This window comes from Musa acuminata, chromosome BXJ1-6, assembly GCF_036884655.1.
Source record: "Musa acuminata AAA Group cultivar baxijiao chromosome BXJ1-6, Cavendish_Baxijiao_AAA, whole genome shotgun sequence".
Classification (NCBI taxonomy): Eukaryota; Viridiplantae; Streptophyta; class Magnoliopsida; order Zingiberales; family Musaceae; genus Musa; species Musa acuminata.
Window position 1 is genome coordinate 45,533,993 of NC_088332.1, and position 23,814 is coordinate 45,557,806.

At 40.4% G+C, this 23,814-nt stretch overlaps 4 protein-coding genes across 5 annotated transcripts; 3 read left to right on the forward strand and 1 right to left on the reverse strand.

Annotated features, from left to right (window-relative positions):
- Positions 1-1,573: 1,573 nt before the first annotated feature.
- Positions 1,574-10,123, forward strand: LOC135677333 (uncharacterized). 2 transcript variants are annotated; one of them, XM_065189539.1, is made up of 14 exons: positions 1,574-1,919; positions 3,027-3,138; positions 4,324-4,436; positions 5,322-5,444; positions 5,541-5,713; positions 5,999-6,074; positions 6,242-6,328; positions 7,273-7,353; positions 7,448-7,480; positions 7,607-7,660; positions 7,861-7,902; positions 9,215-9,293; positions 9,415-9,485; positions 9,587-10,123. In XM_065189539.1, exons 1-14 carry the CDS (start codon positions 1,740-1,742, stop codon positions 9,704-9,706), a joined length of 1,344 nt encoding a protein of 447 aa, XP_065045611.1. In that variant the 5' UTR covers positions 1,574-1,739; the 3' UTR covers positions 9,707-10,123. The 2 variants fall into 2 exon arrangements, with proteins under 2 accessions (XP_065045611.1, XP_065045612.1); XM_065189540.1 differs by lacking the exons at positions 3,027-3,138; positions 4,324-4,436.
- A 408-nt stretch (positions 10,124-10,531) lies between these two features.
- LOC135677334 (tyrosine-protein phosphatase RLPH2-like) lies at positions 10,532-14,793 on the forward strand. The gene is made up of 4 exons (XM_065189542.1): positions 10,532-11,259; positions 11,693-11,760; positions 11,854-12,033; positions 14,179-14,793. Exons 1-4 carry the CDS (start codon positions 10,731-10,733, stop codon positions 14,353-14,355), a joined length of 954 nt encoding a protein of 317 aa, XP_065045614.1. The 5' UTR covers positions 10,532-10,730; the 3' UTR covers positions 14,356-14,793.
- A 1,221-nt stretch (positions 14,794-16,014) lies between these two features.
- Positions 16,015-17,493, reverse strand: LOC135677586 (PAN domain-containing protein At5g03700-like). Its single transcript, XM_065189947.1, has one exon. The coding sequence runs from the start codon at positions 17,491-17,493 to the stop codon at positions 16,015-16,017; it is 1,479 nt and encodes a 492-aa protein (XP_065046019.1).
- Positions 17,494-21,200: 3,707 nt separating this feature from the next.
- LOC135677335 (nuclear transcription factor Y subunit B-3-like) lies at positions 21,201-22,375 on the forward strand. The gene has a single exon (XM_065189543.1). The coding sequence runs from the start codon at positions 21,612-21,614 to the stop codon at positions 22,134-22,136; it is 525 nt and encodes a 174-aa protein (XP_065045615.1). The 5' UTR covers positions 21,201-21,611; the 3' UTR covers positions 22,137-22,375.
- Positions 22,376-23,814: the final 1,439 nt, after the last annotated feature.

Here is a 23,814-nt window from a genome sequence, read left to right on the forward strand (position 1 = left end):
GAATATGCTGCCACTATGAGTATTAAATGATGTTCGTCACTGGTTGATTTGGTTGAACTGACTGCAAGCTTATCTGTATAATCTATTCCAAGCTACCACTTGTATGCATCGTAATCTAAAGTGGATAGCGCATTAGAGTTTGTGGTGTGTCCTTCGTATACACTTTCCTCTTTTAATTTATTTGGTATCATTACTAATCGTAATTCCTCTCCTTCTCCAACCCTAAGGTTTTGCAAACATTTTAGCTATCTCGAGAGAGAGAAGACCTTGTGATTTGATAATCCTTATTCATATCTTGATCTCTTAAATTAATTCAAACGTTACCAACCACTTATACATCCTCTTATATAAACTATGTATAAATGAAATCTCGGGACACTAAAAGTATATTCCTTTATGCCTTTTAAGACTCGAGACATCCTTGAAAATAAATTCACTATGAATTTTTTTTCCTACTTAAATTCTTAATTTTAATAATAATTCTAATTTTTTGAACAGTTTAAATATAATTAGAACTATTGAAATACTTATCGATCCTAATAAGATATGATTATTTATTTATAATTTTTTTATATATAATTTTAAATATTTTAACTTTTGTAATCTCTCTCAAGATGATTTGGTAGATATGATCATACCTAACTCTTGTAACCAAAATATAAAATTAACTTTCAACTAAAGTGAGGTTGCTTGAGCTGTTAGGTATGACATCCAAATCGGGTGGTCCTTTTCATTTCCATCGGTAAGTCAGTAGGGAGAATAAACAAAAAGTAATAACAACCATAAAACGCCTACAGTTCCTATCCGATGAAAGAAAGCTCCATCCACCACACCGCTGTTGCAGACGAAGCTATACCTTCACTGCTTACGTCATCTATATCGGAGCATATTAATGATAGCGCCTGATTTGATTTGATAGGAGTTAAATCACAAGAAGAATCGATCATAAGGCGTAGGATTCTCGAATTCTTTTTTGATCGGCTAATCCTATCCTAATTTTATAACGATGGATATAAGTGTACGAGTCCCATCAACTTAAGAACCATCCGACTTCGTTTCAGCGCTTCAAGATTCGGGGAATTACAGATCGAGTGGTACCGCATATGACATCGTCATCGGACGAAAGCTAATCGGCCACATCATCGTTCTCGCCACGTCAGTAATTTGCAGACGCCGCAGTCACCGAGGACGTCTGCTTCCAAGAGAAGAGGCCGTTGGATATTCGCCAGCGGCGCACTGTCGTTATCAAATCGATCTCGGCCGTCGAGCGAGAAAAAGACAACACACGAGCCGGCACGCGTCCAACGGTCCCGCCCCGCAGCGAGAGTTGCAAGTCCACGGTATCGCGCGTGCCCGGCGTCGCCCTCACACCGCGAAACAAACGGGTGGCCGTGCTGAATCATCAGTGAGAAGTGTCACGGGTGGTCTCACCACGCACAAGTTGAGTGAGGGTACATTCGGCCACATCACGTATGTGAGAAGTCCACATCAGCCCTGGAAACTCAAAGGCTGCCTCAGCCATACAAAATTGTCGACTCCGGTGACTAGCGCTGCTTATCATGAGCTGAAAACACCCTTCATCTCCGAGCAAGAAACAAGCACAGCCGAGCCAAATCCATCCGCAAGCTAGGCAACGTGAAACGAGCCATTCCTCCCTCTGACCCTTCTCCGGCAGGAATAGTGGAGTGATATAAAGAGAAGGGCAAGGAATAGGAGAGAAGAGAGTAGATTTATCGATAATGGCGTCGGGTGATTTCAGGCTTTTGAGGCCGTTGGTTCACTTGCTGGTTCCGTTGTTTATCCATTGGATCGCGGAGGAGATGACGGTTTCGGTGCTGGTGGATGTTACGACTCGAGCCCTCTGTCCCGGCCAAAGCTCCTGTGCCAAGGCCATCTACATCAACGGCCTCCAACAGACGGTGAGTTCTTTCTCTTCTATGCATACCTTTTTTCCTTTTGAAAAGGGAGGTGTAATTTTTTCTGTACTCGCTGAGCCGATGACAAATGCTTTTCTGAGCTTTCAGAGAAACTGCGATAAGTACTCTTCATGTTTTGTTAGATTTTGATGGCTTTGGAAACAGAATGGATAGATATATGAGTTAAGTTTTGTAAAACTCAGCTGTATTATGATCAATTTTCTGCGGTAAAATGGTCTTTTATCTGTTTATTCCACAGACTTCATGCTTGAAGTGACATAATAATTTAATATTAATCAACTTACTCATATTTGTAATACTTCATTTCGTATTTATAAAGTTTATTTGCTTCAAATTCTAATCTAAGTTGACCAGAATAAAATGGCCTAATTTGCTAATTCTAATCTAAGTTGACCAGAATTAAAATTCTAGTCAAAGTTCATTTTAGTTTGTCCAACTAATTTGCTTATTGTGGCCTCAAATTATCATCTGTTAAACTCATGCATCCTCTTATCACTGGATCAGACTGAATACCCAATAGCTCATCTGTTAACAAATTCTCATCTGTGAAACTGGCCACCGAAATGAGATCCATATCTTCTGCAATTGGTTACCTCACTTAACAATGGCAAACAGAGGGAATCAATAAAAACTCCAAAGTTTTTTATTCCTAGCAACGTAAGCTGTGTTGCAGTATACAATCCGTTATCATGCTTGCAGGGTGTTTTGTAGGAATAAGATCATTTGATTTCCTTATAAGCTTTATGACCATTAAAGACTGCTATCTGCGTTCAATAGTCATTGTGGCATGAGGTTACTTTGGGTCTAATGATATGTATGACTCAACTTATACGGCCTCTTTGAGTAAGAATTATATTTGGACAATTGAGTTGATGTCATTCAAATAATTGTTGTTGGGTGTTCATTGGGATTTTCATTCTTACTTTTCTCTTCCATTTATATCTAGAAACACAAAAATGAAACTTGATATTTGGTATATCGAAGTGTTCTCATACAAATTTTTAGGATATGATTTCACACTTCTACAATCAATTGAGGTATTCATCTTAATGTGGCATGATTTGAAAGAAATCTTTAATGTCCTTGTAGGTTGTTGGAATATTTAAAATGGTGGTGCTTCCCATCTTAGGTCAGCTAGCAGATGAATATGGGCGTAAACCACTGCTTCTCATTACTATCTCCACATCTATAGTCCCATTTGGTATGAGTCTTCTCTAATCCCTAGATGCATACAAGTAAGGCAACTTCTATAACTTGTTTTGTTCACATTGTTGAGTTTGGTTTGTTGATGTACAAATAGGTGTGAAATAAGTTTTTTTTTAGTTTGTAATCTCAGTCTCTCAGAATTGCTGAGGATGCATAATTTTGCTATTAGTGAGGGCAATACCTGATGTTATTATTAATATATTTCATTTAATAACTCATGATGTTGTCGGGATATAAGTAGGTCATAGTATCAAATTCACAATTTATGGGTAGTACAACAACACAACAAAATAATTGTACGAAGGAGTTGTTGCCTTAAAATGGTCACTGTTTTGTTGAGACTATCTCTTAACTCGTATGTGGTTTTATCTTAGCATTATTTTCACAAGGTCACAATGGTCATTTAAAAGATTGATAGGCTTTGAGTCTTTCCGAGTAGGAACAGAATACTCTTGCAAGAATCATAGCTCTTTTTGTTGTAGTGGCCTTGTGGAGCAAAGTTGAAGGACAATAACTAGAGAACGACAATGTTTTGAGAACAGTGGTTGATAGACTCGGTGGTGTTTATGGCTCACACAATTCATCTCATTCAGTTGGCTTGGGCATTAGTCAATCAGCTGGAATTGTCGACTTTTTCCCAAAAGTGGCCAATCCATTTGATCACCAGTAATATTCAGCCGATTTCTAGCCATTCCTAGACACTTTCCATCCACTTTTGGAGCATGTTCTAAAATACTAGTCTGATACTAGTTCCAGTAAAATGTTAGATCAGTATGGTGTTGTTACATCAGGTACTTTATCTACCTAATATTATTGAATAAAATTTTAAAATAATATAAATGAAATATATATGTACCAGTGTTGAACAGTATCTTTCAGTAATGGTACTTGATCGGGCTGGTAAATGCCAACTGGTATGTACCAGTTGGTTTGGTAATTAAAACCTTGGTTCTTACTGCCATACCTGATTTCTTAGAATATATTGAATCACTCTTGGCTGATCTTGACCAAGACCTTGAAAACCTAGTAATAAAAAATGGCTTAATTTGTTACCTTAATTCTCACATGCTTGTAGCTTGTTCTTTTTTGAATCGGTCAATATGTTGTTATCATGTAAATTTCTTGATGAAGCTCTTTCCTCTATCTGTCTCAAAATTAACTTTGTATGTTGTAATTACAGCCATACTTGCTTGGGATGTTTCTAGAGCAGCTGTCTATATATATTTTGTACTTCGCACAATATCATATATTATAAGTCAAGGAAGCATATTATGCATATCAGTTGCTTATGCGGTGAGCAGTTGTCATTCTTCTATTTGTTTCTCTTTTATATGCAAAGAAATTAAGTGAAATGCCTATTTCCCATTAATGATTAGATTTGTGACTAACTTAAATATGTTGAGTAATCATGGAACATATTGCAGAATGCTTGAATTCCACCATTTATTATGATGTAGATTCCAAAAGCTTTCATGGATAGTTTAATATAATATCTTTAATGTTTAATATGTGATCCAACAATGAGATTTTACTTAAATAGAGAAGATAATTGCAAAATTGTAATGATCAACCACTTTGCTTTTGAAGAATATTTCACTGCATATTCTAGCTTCAAAACAATTCCATCAATAGGTGCTAACTTTTTTCATGTTACTCGTATGTTTGCTTTGGTATACAAAAATTTAAGGGGTTCAAAAGTGAGAATGACACCGAAACTGTGAACTAAATAGAAAAAGGAGTTTTTTTGCTTATAAAATGGATGGAAGCACATACTATTAAATCATTGAGTGTGTTAGAAACTTAGAATGTAAATAAATATTCTCCTATCATCCTTCTAATAATATTTCAAGCAATCATCTTTGTTGCTTTCTGCAGTAAATACTCTCAGCACAATTTCTTTCTGTAGAATTCACTTAAAATGTTGGTACAAATATTGTAATACTATGTATTTACTATCTTTGTCAGCCATATGTGGAGCAAAAACTTCCGTTACTCATTACTAAGCATAAAGATTAGCACCAATTATTGCCTATTTCAACTCATAATTTACTGAAATATTCTAATTTGACAAGCATTATATATAGGTTTCTTTGTGAATTACAAAAAGGATTATATATTTTTCTCCCATGCTAAGGATTGATGTAGTGCCAATTCAAGTAATATTTCCTTCTCATCTAGGCTGATGTAATTGAGGTCAGCAAGAGATCTACCACATTTGGATGGATTACTGGACTTTTTTCTGTTTCTCATGTACTGGGAAACATCTTGGCTCGCTTTCTACCTGAAGGATGGATATTTGAGGCATGTTTTAGATAATACTTATAAGGTCACTTTCTTTATTAACATTGGAAATTTTTATATATCCTTATTTGATGTCTTATTATTTATCATGTATAGGTGTCCATATTTTTGTTGGTTTGTGCCACGCTATACATGAAAATTTTTCTGATCGAGACGGTCAAGGTAGCTCCAAGACAAAGTGAAAACAGATCATGTTCATTCATTGTGCTCGAGGTCTTGCAGGACCGTTGGAACTCTATGAAAGATACTATTTTTGTTTTCAGTAGTAGGTATTATGTTGATCTTTTTACCTACTGTTTGGGGTGTGCTTTGTCAATTTTCGTAACATTCACTCTACAATACATCTGTTAGAGTGTCTATCTATTATTTAAATTCTTAGGATCATTTTAGAGGAACTGATTGTTCTTCTGTCAATTTGCAATATATTATTTAGTTGGTGTCTCTGCCAACATATATAGTATGTCCACCAGCTTAAATTCAAACTCTGCTTGTGGTTCATTAATGGAAAATGATTATTGTTCTTTTCCACTAACCTAGACTTCTTATAATTGTAGTACCACTCTTAAGCGAATTTCATTCATTTCCTTCTACTACGAATTGGGGATGTCTGGCATCAGCAGTATCTTGCTGGTATAATTCTTTCATTATTCTTCTCTAGTAATATTTTCTTGTTTAGGTTTTTGTTAATGTTTACTTATGTTTGCATCTTAATATTATATTTTTTTTGTTAGCTATTCTCATGTTTAAGCTGCTAGGGCATACAAATGAGTGGACACTTATGTATGTTTTTTGTACAGTACTATCTTAAGTCAGCCTTTGGCTTCAACAAAAACCAGTTCTCAGAAATTCTACTGATGGTCAGCTTCGGGTCTATATTTTCTCAGGTGCTGCAATGGCTTTTATGTACCATGCCATTCTTAATCTTGCTTTCCTGTTTGTATCCCTTGTTAGTTCCTCAAGCATCAAATATAACATTTGTATATACAAAAAATCTTTTCATTCTGGAAATTGCATGTAGTGGCGTCGTCATCATACTTCAAGTAATTGGGTTAGTACCAGACAGTGAATGAAAATCTAGGACTGTAGGACATTCATACAAGTGAGCTAGGCTAACAATTTATTATAATCATTATTAAAATTTGCCAGTAACCATAATAGCTGCCACACCATCATCGTAAAATCTATTGCTTGAGTAGATATTTTCTGGACCTGTAAACATCTTTCGTAGTTGACCCAACTTTTGAGCTGTTTAAACTTTAAACTAGAGGGCTGTGATGATAAGGCATACAGATATAGATTCCAAAATATAATTTGATAGATATTTCAATTTCATAATTTATTTCCACTTCAGCACTATTCAGCTAGACCAGGTTTAAAATTCACCTTTTTCCACTTGCATCTGATCATTTTTCATTGTTTCTTGCTATATGCATTAACTGGAGATCCTTTCTGAGCAGTTGGTAAGCACATTATAAATTCCTTTAACTTGCATTTTACAACTATCACACATACTTCTAAAGTAACAAAATAATTGTTGACAATTAATTTAACAGACCATCACTGTGTAAGCTGCATAAATGTATGGCTATTTGGACATGATCAATGAACCTTTTTGTATAATATGCATCAAGGTTATGTTTAATTGATGGATATTTTCAAGTGGAAAAAAGAGGTTTTTGTGGTAAGTTTTAAGTTCATGACAAGCAATTTATACTTAGTGAGATACTAATGCAACTGAATGTAGTTTGATGACACATAAATTTATCAATATTTTCTATTGTGCTTGATGTCTGAAGTGGCTGATTTCTTTTCTTTTCTCTTTTTGTAGATCTTGGTTCTTCCACATATTAATTCTCTTATGGGAGAAAAGGGTGTTCTTTGTATCGCTTTGATTGCTTCAATTGCTTATGTTAGTCTTGATCTTCTTAGAGATATTGTTATTGGTGTGAATTAGCAAACTTCTTTTAAGTTTATGTATTCCTAATGCATCTTTCTCTTTTCAGGGTGTGCTTTATGGCTTGGCATGGGCACCTTGGGTAATGTTTTTCTCCACAATACATCCTCTATTTGGATTACATTTAAGTCGATAAAATTATTTAAAAGACGATGTGAACTGCATGTTGTTTAAGATATTTCTAGCTTTAATTACATAACTTCTACAGGTTCCGTATCTCAGTGCATCATTTGGAGTCATCTATGTCCTTGTTAAACCATCTGTAAGCATTTTCTCCGTTTGAGGAAATTTGTTGTTATAATTTGGCTGAGTCTGAAATTTTAAATATACCTAGATGGTTATAGTTTTACATTCAATAAGAGCACTTTTAAAATTTATACTATTAAAAAGCATCTAAAAAGTTGTTAGTTTTCATCGAGTTTTGTTCCTTACCAATGCTAAACTGAGATTCTTCATTCACAGACTTGTGCTATCATTTCGAAGGCAGTTATTTCAAGTGATCAGGTATTTTGTAATATCATTGCTATTTGAGAATAAATTCTGAATAATCTAGAAAATATAAATATCTACTGCCTTCAAATATCAGTCAAAAATTGATTTAAACATTTTAGACAATAAAATTTATATGCTGATAGATGATTTTACATGAGCATAGTGCTAGCTGATTATTAATTGCTTAACTGAGTTCTTGTCGAAGGACAAGTACCATATCCAAAGAAATGAAGGCCACTTTGTAATAATCATATTGGCTGGTGATGTAGGGTGAGTTTATGTTGTTGGGTCTAAGTGAGGCTAACTGATATCTAGAATTGAGTTGTGAATTTTTTTTTATGAATTTTTGTTACCACTTAAATTCTGTGTGAGAATTTAACCTGATCCAAATTCACATCAGCCCAGAATTTCAGTTCAAACTTTGCGCAGCAGGCTGACCTCCAATGGATCCTGCATCAACAGGTTTCATTGTCGGGTATTAGAATTTTTGTGTCATGGAGTTCCCTACATTTAAAATAGGTGCATGCAAGGAATGATGAATGACCCGGATAGGGTCTGGCTGAGAACCAGTACGTGGACTGCCCTTGTATCGGACAGTCCAGTCCAACCCATTAAAAAGTAAAAAAATAAAAATAAAAAGCAGTTTTCTGTCAATTAGGGCTCACGAACACGAACCCTCTTCATTGTGTGTGGGGAGCGCAAAATTGCCACAACCACCTGATACAGCGTACCTCCCTGCTGCTGCCATTAGCTGCCACCTATCTCCCCACCATAGCAACCACGAGTACCCTTCCTAGTCTTTTTGCACGCTTCCTCTTCTTCTTTCTACCTCCTTCTTCTTTGTCCTCCACCGTCTCCTCTTCTTCCTTCATCGTCTTCTTCCTCCACCCATCTGTTCCTTCTTCTTCTTCTTCTTCTTTGACTTTGAAACACTGGTATGTACCGATGTACCCTGTGTTTGTACATTGGTATTGACTGGTATGTATCAGTCCTACCTAAGGACCGATACAATTTATGGAAATAATCTCAAGTTTGTACAGTTCTTATGCCTGTTAAATGCGTGTGTGTGTGTGTGTGTCAATGGCTTGCATGGAAAAGGGAAACATGAAATTAACAAAATTAATTTTTACTTTTTTCACAGTATAACTCTGATATTCCTTTTTTTAATTTTAAATAGTTTAGACCATGGCTGAAAGACAATTTCATAGTGAATGAAACACTGCAAACTACTTTTGAGTAATTGAGCTGTGTATTTGACTGGGACTCCAAGGGAACAGGAATTTTGTTGTCCATGGTTGAGTGTAGAATGTTGTTCATGTTACAGGGAAAGGCACAAGGACTTATTGCAGCTGTGCAATCTGTTGCAAGCTTGTTATCACCTGTTGTAATGAGTCCACTAACATGTAAGTAGAATATATGTTCGGGATTTGCAAGTATCATACTATCATCATATTTTGCTGAAATTTCAGAGTTGCACACTTCACGACTAACCTCTTTTATCTCTGCAATACTTGATCCATTCAGCTCTCTTCATTTCAAGCGATGCTCCTTTTGATTGCAAAGGTTTTAGCATTTTGGTTGCCTCGATTTCTTTGGTATGCTATTTCACTTTTTTGCGTGCATATGCACAAACATGAACTTCACAAATGCACAAGAACTGTAGGCTCAGTCTGATCTAAGTTATGTTTGTGTGTAGATTATCTCATTGGGCCATGCTTCTCTGCTCCACTCAGAAAATTCGAATAAACTGCCTGAGCATGAGCCTAGGCAGTATGGGGATGAAACTGTAGAAGCACCTCTACTGACACAGCCTTAAGTTGCTTTTGTTATACAGTTAGTAGCCTTTTGTCATCACAAGGTTATATATCTGAGGAAAGCACGCTGAAATCATCTTCCTACAGTTGAACAGCTTGAAGGACTTTCTTTAATCAAAGTGGTTTGCTAGGTTGAAAGAAGCTCTACTCGTTTGAGGCAAGAGGATGTAAACGTACGGTAAGGTTCCCAGTGGCACCAAATTGGGACTCCGTATACCTGCTAGTCCAAGCATAATTTGTATTGTACATAATTAATGGAAACAACGAGGCTTTGCCCTCGATTTGTATTGTAGATAGGTGGATATTCTCTAGACATTATGAGATCCATCATGTGTCAGTGATCGTCAATTCTTGAATGCTATGGTTGGAAAAGACAATTGTAAAATGACGATTAAAGTAAGCAGGCAATCTTGTAGCCATTGCTTGTCCGTGGTATCTATTCTCTTAGGCATATGCACCATTTGAACTCTTGGAAATGAGATTATGGCAACATGTTGGTGTCGATTGGACAATCTTTTTGTGAAAGTGTTTCCTCCATATTTCGTATAATACTTGTTTGTGTTTGCTTCTTCAACTTACTTTGGGTCCAGATTTGTTGACGTACCATTTACTTTTATCTATTACGAACTTCGAATTTGATCTCATTTCATAAAGTACCTAATTCGTCACTTGCGTCCGGTATATCATTACATAAATAGATAGCTGAAGGAATATATATATATATATATATATATGTATATATATATATATTGGTGCTTAAATTCCCCATTAGCTTCTGTAGCATATTTTATTCTGATTTAAAAAGAAAAGAATTAGGTTTGCCAATTGTCAGTTCGAAAGAGTGGATGAAGCCGTCTAATTCGGAAATAAAGAAGCCACAGAAATCATCAAGGTGGGTGCGTCTTCCCAGGCCAGGCAAGTGGTGTTCTCGCGACCGCCTCGTCGACCCTTCCCACGTCCATCAGCGGATTACGGATACTACAAAAGGGCGTTAAGGTATCCAAAATTTTCCAGTTGCGTAATCAGATGGCTGAGATGGGCGAAGCCACCGCAGCCGACCGGGCGGTGCTCTGCATCGGGGACATCCACGGGTACATCTCCAAGCTGCGTTCCCTCTGGTCCAACCTCGAGGCCGTCGTCGGCTTCGATTCCTTCGCCACTGCCCTCGTCATCTTCCTCGGCGATTACTGTGACCGCGGCCCCCACACCCGCGAGGTCATCGACTTCCTCATCGCCCTCCCCTCCCAATACCCGCGGCAACGCCACGTCTTCCTCTGCGGCAACCACGACCTCGCCTTCGCCGCCTTCGTCGGTGCCCTCCCGCCGCCACCCGACGGCTTGCCCTTCTCAGCCACCTGGGCGGAGTACGCGCTGAACGAGGAGCGGGAAGGCTGGTTCAAGGGAGAGGGCTACGAGGCCATGCACGTGCAAGGAAGGCGATGGGGCGGTGACATAGGCGGCCGGTTTAACCCCAAGAAGGGAATGGCCTATAAGGGTTCCATCTATGATGCTGGGCCAACCTTCGAGTCCTATGGCGTTCCCCATGGCTCTGCGGGTAAGCCAATCGATCCCTTGTCCCGATCTAGCTTTGATTCTTTTCTTGATTTTACGAGAAAGAGTGTGATCTCCATTTCTCGGCTCGGCGATCTTTGAAATGTCCTAATTAAGCTTGAAATGATGTGAATTGATTCTTTCCATGCCTTTTTTGTTTCTATCCTCAGTTTTTGAGCTGCAATTAGCAAAATTGTTGTCAACGAAATTGTTAGTCAGTATAACTTACTTTGTTCTGTCAACGTTTTTGATCATCCATGGAAAGAAAGGAAGTTACGATCTTCAATCTCATGTTGTGGAAGCTTTTTAGTTCTGTGGGTTCTGTTGTCATGCTACTACTGTTGATCGTGTGGTTGTAAGTTGTTTCATAGGGTTTCTTCTAATAGATGGTGAATAATGTTGATCCTCTGAGCCTTTTGCATATACTGGTTTCACAGATTTGGCCAAAGCAGTCCCTGATACCCACAAAAAGTTTCTTTGTGACTTGGTTTGGGTTCATGAGGAGGTACCATGACTTATTGGTTACTTTTATTTTTTTTAAAATAGATTATTTCTGAAATGAAGTGATTAATTCTGGTCTTGTATTGGTGGTTTTTAGGATAATGTACTGATTGACAGTCCTGAAGGAAGGACTTCCTGCAAATTGATTGCCGTTCATGCTGGATTAGAGAAATCAAAGGGCGTGGAGGAACAGCTAAAACTTTTGAAAGCTAGGAACACAATTTTACCAAAGGTGGAACAACTTAGCGGGCGGCATGATGTGTGGGAAATGCCAAAGGTAACACTAGCTATTCAGTTGTTTTGTCGCTCACTTCGTTTGCTGTTTAGTTTTGATGAACTAACTTGGGAGGACATTTTTTGAATCTAAAATACATTTGGAACTTGCAAGCATGTTCATTAGAGTACTATTTATCGTGACTTTCATCTTCACGCTTGACTAATCAACTGATTCATCTAAGCATTTAATTTAAAATAGAACTTTGATTTGATCTTTCTGAATAAAAAGAAAATTCTATCAAACTTATTTGATCAGCATATAAACAAGATGAAATAACTTGCAATACGCTTGAAATCTTAAAGAAAATAGGATCCTTCCAAACACAACTAATCTACTCATCCTACTCAGATTGGCTAGCCAGTGGGAAGACTCATAAAAATTACCATACATTTTCATCCTGACCATGAATGTTTTCCATTGGGCCCAGGCATAGCAGGGCTTGCTTGGCTTTAGATTAGTCATTTATTCTATCAAAAAGCCCACAAAAAAGTACAGTTGGAATAACTTGTTCTAGCATATACCATACTTTCAACTGTTCATATGTTTCTTAATATGGTTATACTAGCATAAGTTATACAAGTTATCTACCTACCTGAATCATAATTTAAGAGATCTAAGTGTCTCTTATTATACATAGGCTTTTTTGGAATGTTCCAACCCTTACATGTATGAAAGACGATGATCACAGGATGCTTCACTTGGAGACTTTATAACATTTGCACATCAATTTAGTGATATTTTAGTAAAAAATCTCTGTTTCTTTCCTTTTACCTTATCGGGGGGCTTCCTGTCCTTGAATTGGAGAAAACCTAATCGGAGGGTCATATCCAATCGTTTGGTATAAAGAGACAAGCTTTCATAATAAACTGATGTAACTCACAGTAGCAAAGATATCTTCTACAATATGATGGGGTCATAGAATATACAACTGTCAATTTTGCCCGCAGGTGGTAGTGGCAAAAACAATCTTATTTCAGCTCTTCAATAGACATTGTCATTCTTTGAATTTCAGCAAGGCTTCCAATGTTGTTGGCAGCTGTAGCATACTCTCATTTTGAATTTCTTTTTATCTCGTATGAGTTATTGGGCTTTTCAGGGGAATTATCCATCTTTGGAGTTTACAGGGACAATCGATCGCTACAATGGCACTTCTGAACAATTCTTTTAGGCTTCATTGTGCTGCCACAATGCCCTCGAATACTCTTTTGGGGCCACCCTTTACTATAGTGTCTCCATCTATCTGAAATGATCTTCTCTTGCCTCATCTATCATCAAACTTACCACAACCTTTGTCCATCGAGCCTTAAACCTTTGTCCACCCTTTACTATAGTGCCTCCATCTATTTGGAATGATCTTCTATCTTCTCATCTAATCATCAGATATATCACAATCTTTGTCCATCGAACTGTGAACCTCACAACAAGACAATTCTATTGACTATCAATGATGTTGATCTAGCCTAGAGATGTGCATTGTTCTACGCCCAATCGATGAAGATATCCGTGAAATTCTAGTCATTCAGATCCATGGCAAAACATCATACTCTACTTTGCCATAAGGAGGTTGGATTAACTTAACCTTACCAACCTGTCGTGTTCTTGATCCGGTATGACACATCTTCTCTCAAAGAAATATCTTAGTAGAAGGTGATTTGAGGAGTAATTTTCTTTTATGAAGTAATAGATTTAGTGGGAAGCTATGATCATGATCAATTTCCATGGTCTTAAATTCTCAATTTTCTTCAGTTCTTATGAGGTCAGTTGGTTGAAGCAGTCGAGCAAAAGCTGCAAAAATGTTTCAGCGGTTCTAAACAACATAGTCTGTAGGCTTGCTTATTTGTTTTGACTTGTGAAACCTACAATTTATGGTCTTCATATGGAGTCAGAAACATCAGGTGGGGAGCCTGAAATATCTGGTCTGAATTTTGTCTTCTTTCTAATGAAATAAACTTCTTTTTGCTCTTATGAACAAAGTAAAATGACCCATGCACAACACGCAACACAATGGTGTATGACCTTTTTCTTTCTTTTGTTTTCTGATTTATAACAGTTTCTTATGACTAGTTCAAGTTAGAGATCACATTACTCCATTTTTCATGAGTTCAATAAACTGATTTATAGACCGTGTATGTTTGCCTATGTCAGGAGCTTTCTGATAAGTCAACTCTAGTGGTCAGCGGTCATCACGGAAAAATCCACATAGAAGGCCTCCGATACATCATTGATGAATGTGGTGGGTTGGAGCAGTTGCCAATTGCTGCAGTAGTGTTTCCTTCAAAGATGATTGTCCGAGATATCGATCAAATTGTGGCCGAATGTTGAGCGTGCACCTTATGCGTCGTTACAAGCAGTGGTACTTGGGTTTTATGTTATCAAAGAACATTTTCATGCAATAACAAGCACCAAACTCAATCAGGAGCTACAGCCTACGGTACCATGTCCAGAAGCATCTTAATTCATTTCCCAAGACCTGATTTTATTTCAGCGAACCTACTTGCATGAGTTGCATCGAAGGTGAGTGTTTGCGACTTTGGAGATCAAAAGTTCTTATTTAGCTCTCTAGATGATGTTTCTATTTGACCTATTCTAGATGAATCCATTAAATAATTCTTGTTATCTTTAATAGTTTCATAGTGTTGAGAGTGTAGACGTAAAACTTGATAAGATCCACCATGTAAAGGCAATCTTTTGAATGTGTAATGTTTGAATGCAAGGAGTAAATTTTTGGAAAAGAAAAAAAAAATTTGGTCATCGCTCTAACTTTGTAGTCAACAAAATCTTTTGATGTAGTCTTTTTTTTAATGATTGGATAAATCTTTGTTGTAAATTATTGATCGGGATCTGTTTTTTTTTACTGACTGTATTAGTATCATATTTTACATCACGATTGAAGTAAATATTTTTTTTATTAATATTAAGGTATGTGAGAAGCTTTAGTTTGTAAGGTGACGAGTCAACCATATCCGGTCTGACTTTTTAGAAACTTGGGCACGTGGGGCAGACCATCATACATCGAGCGTGAAGATGGTGTGTGGTCCAAAGATCAACAATACGCAGGTCACTATCATTCATGTTGACATACGGAATAAGATCAGTTTATGCTGATTAATAAAGAGGCTCTATCCAAAGTCGGTACAGCTACGATATATAATAGACATAAGGATCTCTCGTACGATAAGCCGACACGAGTGTTGTGGTATCTAATTTTTTTCCCCTTATTTTTCTTATCATACGAAGTGATCTCTGTTTTGAAAGATCATTTATGCAATTAAACACATGAGAGAACGCCTTGGCCAGCTGCTTGCAAGAAAAAGTTTGCAGACAAACCCCATAAATTGTGACGCAGAGCAAGACAAATTGGTTGAATATGAGATGAGTTTGGATATGGAAATGACAATATCGTGGATCCAACCAATAGCCATGTCGTTAAGTCAACGACATTGCATAAGATATGATAAAAGCAGATACCTCACGGGAGGAAGGAGAGGGGGGGGGGATGGCGGATTAAAAGTAGCTGTTGCTATTAAATTCGTCGATCCAATGTCAAAGCGAAGCTCTCCTGCTGATTGTTCAAACTTCAAACGCAGTGGCGAGCAATTGCCCGTAATATAGTATGCATAAAAGTAGCTGTTGCTATTAAATTCGTGGGTTCGAAGTCAAAGCGAAGTTCCTGTGTCGAGCTGCTGCTGGTGGTTCAAAAGCATTGGCGAGCAATTGAACGTAATATACTATACATAGAAAGGATAAGACAGCAGCAGAATCACGACAAAGACGATGATGACCCATTAGCAGTAATCTGATCAAGTCGCATTTTCCCATACAAAAAAATAATATTTAATTTTAAGATGGATCGCTGTAAATTTTAAGAACCCAACAGCGACCCGATCAGATCGTCACGACAAACAGATCCAGTCACCTCCGTGGTCAGCTCACCTCCCGGTCTACCACCACCCGTATGGCTCGTTTCTGTCGCCCTCCGCCTCATTTTCTCAAGGAGAAGGAGTTGGAAAGCTCGAGGGAACGAAAAGAGGCGGAGTTGAGATCCTTGTAGGACCCCGGCGCCAGCCCCTCTACCATCGAACCGTCCATGCCTGCCCTCATCTGCCTCCGCCGACTCCACAAACTGTAGGCCCCGAACAACGCCGCCCCGGCGAAGACCACGCTGCCCACTACTAACAACGCCACCCTCGCTGTCCTCCCCGCACCGCCTCCGCCGCCGCTCGTCCTCACCCTCACCTTGAAGTAACCCTCCCTCCTCATGTCCCCCTCCACCAGCGTCTGTATCGGGTAATCCAACCGATAGCAGAAGCCCGACGCGTTGTGGTAGATGGCCCCCCAGCAACTGCAGTTCTGCTCGCAGGAACCCTCGCACTCCTCCAAAGATGCCACCTTTCGGTACGCCACCAGCTCCTGATTGGCCAAGTCGACGCCGTTCCGCCTCAGGATTCGGAACTCAGAGCCTCCATCCCCGCAGAAATGGCCGGAGCCCGGCGGGAGGCACCCCTCCTCCGTGCTGTTGTCGAGGCAGCTGCATCGGGAATCGGCCGAGTTGCAGAGCCCGTAGGCTCCGCAGACGGCGGGGAGCTCACAGCGGTGGGCGATGGTTTCGAGGTCGCGGACCCAGATCGAACCGTTCCAATAGTACGCTCGGAGGTTACCATCGGACTCCAGCGTCAGGCGGCGAAGCCCGGAGATTTCCCGGTTGAAGCTGTCGAAGGGAAACACGTCGACGGGGGCCGCCTCTTTCTGGTACATCCCCAGAAACCCGTGCGCGTCAACCCGGGCATATATCGGCCCTTCGTCTGGGACGATCAGGACCTTGACGTCCATAGCGGAGTGCTTCCAGTACATCACGGGCGTCGAACCTCCGTCCAAGTCCATGTAAAGGGCGAAGTAGCTCGCACCCAACCTCATCGAAAAGCGCTGGTCTTTGGAGAAGAGAGCGGCCGTGGAGGTAAAGTTCTGATCTTGGACGAGTGTATCCGACGGAAAGTCAAAGCTTTGCCAGAGCACCGTGGCGGCGGCCCCCGCCATCTTCTGGATCTGAAGATTGGAGGAGTTGAGGAGGACAAGGCGGTCGCCGTCGGCCGTCGCGGTGGACCAAAGCACCCCTTTTCGCGAGTCGGAAAGGACCAGGCTGCCATTGAAGGAGAGCGAAGCCGAAGCAGACCAGAGGAGAGGACGAGCCGGGTTGGCGCGCCAGAGGGCGGAGGAGGAGGGCAGGTGGATGACGGCGAGATCGAGCTGGGATGAGTCGACCCGGAGGAAGCCGAGGGAGAAGACGCCGGTCGGATCGGCAAGCAGGGATTGGAATTCGGAGTAGGACGAGTCGTGGGTGACAGAGAAGCCTTTGCGGATCTCCTGTGCTGCGGAGGAAGCGCCGTTTCCGAACCAAGCTGGTCTTGTGACCAGGTAAGACAGGAGGAAGACTAAAGCGTGAAGCTGCTTGTTTGCTGCCATGGTTGAGCTCCTTCACCCACCTAAGAGAACAAATGAAGATTGGACACAGTGAAGAAGATTACAAGCACCAGTGGTATCCTGCACAATAAAATATTGGATACGCAGGCATATGTAACGTTAGCTATATTGGATATATTGTTCTAGACATATTTTATTAAAGATATTACGGGATCTTTTTTGTGTTTTTCTTGTCTTTAAATAAGCATCTGCGGATAGAATATTTTGAGGGGTGTGATAAATTTGACTTGGTGCCTGTCAAGTGGTTCTCGCCGCTGCTATCAGAAAGCGGGAGCTTTTTAGCTCGACATTCACAAGTCGACTGGTATCTCCAAAAGCATAGTTGGTGGCGATCCCACCACCTCCTTCGTCGCTGACTACGCCCGTAATTAGCAGCCGCGAGGGAGGACTTGGGAACCAGCAACATGAATGGTCATCAATGATTCAAGGAAGCATCTCTCGCTCAATCTCTTGAATTCAACTAACTTCTTTCGAAGCAAGGAAGAGACTTAGTTAGCATAAGTGGATCTAATTATAATTAGTTATCTTTAATGTCTCAATCTTTATATTTTTAAAAAATATATTGATATTCATATAATTAAAAAATAAAATATTTAAATTTATTTATTGACAACAGTTTTATCGATGAAAATACGAAAATAAAAAATATAAAGATAATATTAATATTCGATGACAAACTCGAAGGTGGTCGATGGCAGTGTCGACCCCCTCCATATGTCGCCACAACCATCATCGTATCTGGTGGAGTCTATTTCATACGCCCGTCAATTGGTCATCAAATCTCTTGTTGCGGCTAGTGGTTCCTGTGCGTGCCACCGTGCTCGACCTCATAGCTGATGGTGAGGGCCTCATCGTTGTGAAAGCCCCGACCATGGTGAGGGCTAACTCATCGAAATTGGCTGCATTTGTGGGTGTCGAGGGCTGATGGTCAATGGGTGCTAAAGCGAAGACAGTTATGGTGACAAATGGAGAGCAGTTGATGTCAAGGATTTGGAGCACGTGAGCTGGGGGCAACATCGTCGTCCACCACCAAACGTTATGATGAAGATGGTGGCCTCCTTGCCACTAACTTGTTAGGCGGATCTCAACATCGACCCCTCCCCCTTTGCATTTGCATTCACATCGACGTAGTTGTCGAGCAGCGAAAGAATCGCTCAGCATTTGCATTAGTGTCAACGCAACTGCATAGCGTCAAAAAGGGTAGCTTGGCAAAAGGTAGTATCATAACTAATGTAGCAAGAGCTCCGACGACCCTAGCTTCAAGTCGAGGTTAGGATTTGCCCAATGGGTTAATGACACCACTCGCTTCTACAAGAAGCACGCCACCAACCTCATTACCGCTCAATAACTACGTGGACACCGATACAAACGCAAAGGGGAAGGGGTTAAGGTTGGGATTCTCTCAACGAGTCAACGGTGAGGCGGCCACTATCTCCGCCGTAATGTTCGGTGGTGGTGGATGGCAGCACTACCCCCAACTCATGTGCTCCAAATCCCTAATGTCGGTTGTGCTCCATCTATTATTACAAATGTTGTCGCAATTGATGGAGTCCGCTCCAACGCTCGTTAGCCGTCGACCCTCAACACCCACGGATGCAACCAATTTCGATGAGCTAGCCTCCACTGTGGCTAGAGGTTTTCATAATGATGAGGCCCTCACCATTGACTATGAAGCCGAGCGCGATGGCAAGCCCAAGAGTCGCTGGCCGTGGCAGGAGATTTAGCAGCCAGTTGACGGGCATCGATGCGAACTCCACTAGTTGCAACAACGAATGGAGATGGTCGGCACCGGGGATTTGGAGCACATAAGCTGGGGATGACGCCATCGTTCGCCACCAATGAGTCAACTGTAGAATATTAAAATTATTTTTTTAATTTTTATTTTATATTTTCGTCAATAAAACTGATGTCAATAAATAAATCTAGATATTTCACTTTTATAACTATAAAGATATTAATATAATTTTTTTAAACCGTAAAGATAAGACAACCAACTAAAGAGACAATATATAATTAGCCCAACTAGAGAAGGGACAACCAACTACAGAGACAATATATAATTAGCTCAACTAGAGAAAGGACAACCAACTACAGACACAATATATAATTAGCCCAACTAGAGAAAGTTGTATCTGATCAATATTAAACCAACGAATTTCCTTGAACTTGAAATGATAGATTCTTTTAACCTTGGTTTCTCGAAGGTCGGGGTAGGATACCGCCCTCCGCCCGTCCCCGTCTCCTCCTCCGGCGCATTCATCCTCGAGCTTCCTTCGAACACAGTTCTCGACGGCCGGATCGCAAAGCCTCTTCGAGCTGTTCCTGCGAACTAAGAGCTGTTTCAGAAAGCGGATCTTGTTCTACCACGAGAAGCGCTGCGCATCGTGGGCCGCACCAAAAGACGCTCCTTTTTCTCCCTGTTTTGGTCTTTTGTGTTTGGTTTTATCTTGGCATTTGGATCACACAGTTCTCTCTCTGGTGGGTCGAATGTGTACATAGTTTGCTCTTTTGTCATCTCCGATCCCAATCGTGTAATTCTCTCCCAAAATGCCAAAAGATTAAGCTTTACTTTTTTCCATGGTGGTAGGTTGATTTCAAAAAAAAAAAAAAAAATTGATAACTACACACAATAGATATGATTGTTATTTTAGATTTTAGTTGTCCGATATATAGTAGAGGTTTGGATTCAACTCGGGTCCAACATTTAAGTCTATCCTAATTTTATTATAGGATCGATACTTGTTAAAATTATATCGAGAGTATGTTTGATACTTAATTTAATAATATTAATAAATTTGAAATACAGAAAACATAGATCGATATTTTAGATACGTCGTAAGCTAAACAACCAATTTATAGCGAGCTTAAATAGCCACTAATAATTATTTGACATGTATCATCATTGGGTTTTTCATATGTCACTTATTAAGTTTCGAATTATTGTTTCGTTACTACGATGCTCACGAAACTATATGACATATTTTTGCATGAAACTATTCCTTCATCAAAACTGTAAAAAGCTTAGCTTGAGATTGATTCTGTAACATCTAAACCAACACATCAATCATCATCCCTATAAAATTTAAAATTAACACATAATTTTAAGAAATTTGTGTGTCTCTGAGAAGGGGCAGCCAAAATTTAACATTCTATAATCATTTTTATATTAATTTACTTGATAGTCTAACAACAAAACATAAATCTTATCATGTACCAACATTCTTACATTAGCATTCCTTGTAAATTTTCTTTAGTAAAAGGTCATATTATAGAATCCTACATTGTAAAATGAAGTGTTTGCCGTATCTCTGTCACACCAACTGGCGGAACGCCAAGCCGCACTGTCGTGGACTATGACATGGGGATGGTTACCCACGCTCGACTGGCAACCATTTCATTTAGTTCCTCTATCTCTTGCATTGCTACTGTGATTCTGTGAGTTCTGTAACGTCGCCCGCGGCTGTATGATTGTTGTATCTTTTATCTTCCGACCCAAGTGTCCTTATGCTCTCACCGACCATTGACGGGCCCCATCGCATCAACGGTTAAGATCAGCTTTCTGAAGGCCATCAACGGTTTGAGAGATCCTACACTTGATTCTCTTATCGTGAAATGAACGGCCTTCGTCGCTCCACGTTTGTCTCTCTCAATGGATATTTAGACCAATGATCCAAGGGACCCAAACCGTCAACGCTCCCTGCTCTCTGCTCTCTCGCCTTCTTCCATGTTCTCCTGCCTCCCATAGACACACCGGCGCGGTGTGGGAGGGAAGAATCCATCGCAAGGGAAGACGACTCGATCGATAGAGTTGGAGGGCTTGGAGGGATCGCCTTTTTCTCCCCAAATTTTGGATTCAAGGAAGAAGACCTTCTTCTCCGGTTCTCGATTCCGTTAAGAGTTGGTTTTGCTTGCGGAAGTCTCTCATCTTAAGAAACTTCGCGATAATCTGTAATACACAAGAAAGAAGCACTGTTTTTAGCTTACTATACTCTGTTGTGCAGTCTCCACGAATCCGGCACTTCTTTGATCTTATCCTCCGCTGTGCTTTCATCACCGAGATTGGTTTAAACTGAAGGGAAGAGGACCTTTCTGATCGTTGCATGGCGGACTCAGACAACGAATCGGGCGGACAGAGCAACAGCAAAGCAGGGTCGTCGGCGGCAGCCCGGGAGCAGGAACGCTTGCTGCCGATCGCCAACGTGAGCCGAATCATGAAGAAGGCGCTCCCGGCGAACGCCAAGATCTCCAAGGACGCCAAGGAGACGGTGCAGGAGTGCGTGTCCGAGTTCATCAGCTTCGTCACCGGCGAGGCCTCCGACAAGTGCCAGCGAGAGAAGCGCAAGACCATCAACGGCGACGACCTTCTCTGGGCCATGACCACCCTCGGCTTCGAGGACTACGTCGAGCCCCTCAAGGTCTACCTGCAGAGGTTCCGCGAGATGGAAGGCGAGAAGGCTGGGGGCGCCACTTCATCTCAGTCGCAGCACAAGGACGGCAGCGGCGGAGGAAGCGGCGGCAATGGGGGCGGTGGCAGCATATACGGCAGCGGAATGATGATAAGGGGCCAGCAGATGTACGGCTCGGGGACACCATCGGTCCTGCAGCCATATCAACATCGTGGATGACTGTGGGAGCAAAGAACAGCCTGAGTGGCGGTGGCAATGGTGGAAGTTCTCCTCCTAATGGTATGACGTTTGATGACAAGGCTCAGTCGATTACCAGTATCTCCTTGATGTATGATTGTACTGTTGTATTGATCTACGTTGCTCACAGTAAAGTATAAACCTTTACTGCTCAATAATCCATCGAAGAAGGCATAGTCGAAGTTGAGGCAACACGGAATTATATTGTTTGAGTTCTTCAAGTACCGTGTCTATTGTCTGCCAGTCTGCAGTTCCTTGGTTTATCAAGAACTACATCGGTGTATCATCTTCTTTAGAGGTCTCTCAAGTTTCTTTACTCTCTAACTCAAGAATTCTTGTAACCTGTGGGGGATACATATCCAATGCTTTGTTGCTCAGCGATTGTGGCCTTTCCCTGTCATCAAATAAAAAGAACTCGCGAATTCTGAGGGCAGTGGCAATGGTACTTGCTGCTCTCTGGGTGGAATATTTCCCAGTGCTGGCAGATTTCATGGAACAAAGGCCTAAACTTAACCGAGTAAAACTTTGCCCCTTGCTTTCAAAGTGGCAGATTTCATGCACACATCGGATTCCCACCGGCACGCAATTGGGTGCCCACTGGCTATTGCATCGGGGAAATAATATGATGCAGTTGTAAAAAGAATTTAGTTCAAAGAATTAGATGAAGTGTTAACCTTTGCTGCCTCTCATAAATCTAACCTTCTTCCTCATCGTCCCCTGTGGATAATAATCTAGCGGTAAACTTGGAACAAGTGGGCACCATTTGATTGGTTAAAGCAGTTGATCGCTTGCGAGGGACTTCCCCGCGGTTTGAATTATCCAAACACATACTTTCAGTCTTAAATGTTTGTAAGTTCGTTAGCTCAATAACATGCAGGCGGAATCCTCTGTTTTATGATCTATCTATCTATCTATCTATCTATCGTAAAATGAAAAATGAAGATGATTGATGATATATTGCACGTATATGAACAAAGTCTCGATCAAGGTTCCAATCTTATTCAAGGCAAATTGAAGATAGGATACATCCAGCTCACATGCCTCTTATTGAAGGTTCAATCTTCCTAGCTTCCATGCCAAAAACTTGCCTGGATGAATGCTCGGGTATAATATTGTCCACGAAGCAGAGCAAATGCCTCGCTTTCTCATTAATATCGAGCAACATGGCAGCGACATCAGACCGGCGCACGGCCCATCATGTTCCCCACCAAATCTACCCCACAGGCAACTTGAACATATTACTGCAGAAGGTGTAGGGTTCTTGATCTGAGCACAACGTATCAGTCTCATTCTTTTTAGTACGTAGCTGCAGATGTGAAGGAATTCACCTATGCTGGCTTCTCCAAAGCCTTAATCCCATACTGACTCCACATAAACCCAATGTTGAGATACAACATCAACGTCTTTTCTCTTTAGTATATTCTTATAGTATCTTAAATAATTTTATCTTCTATTATCAAAGTAATACGAAGTTATTGAGGAATAAAAATATTTTCTTTCCTAATAACTTTATTATATGTTGAATTGCTAGTCTGATCCTTTGTATTTGGATTAACTTTACTCGAGTGCCTATTTGATAGGTTATTTTCGGATGATCTCTTTAACTCATAGTTTATAATCAAAGGTGACTATTGATGGCTCATGTGCCCTTAACCCACTC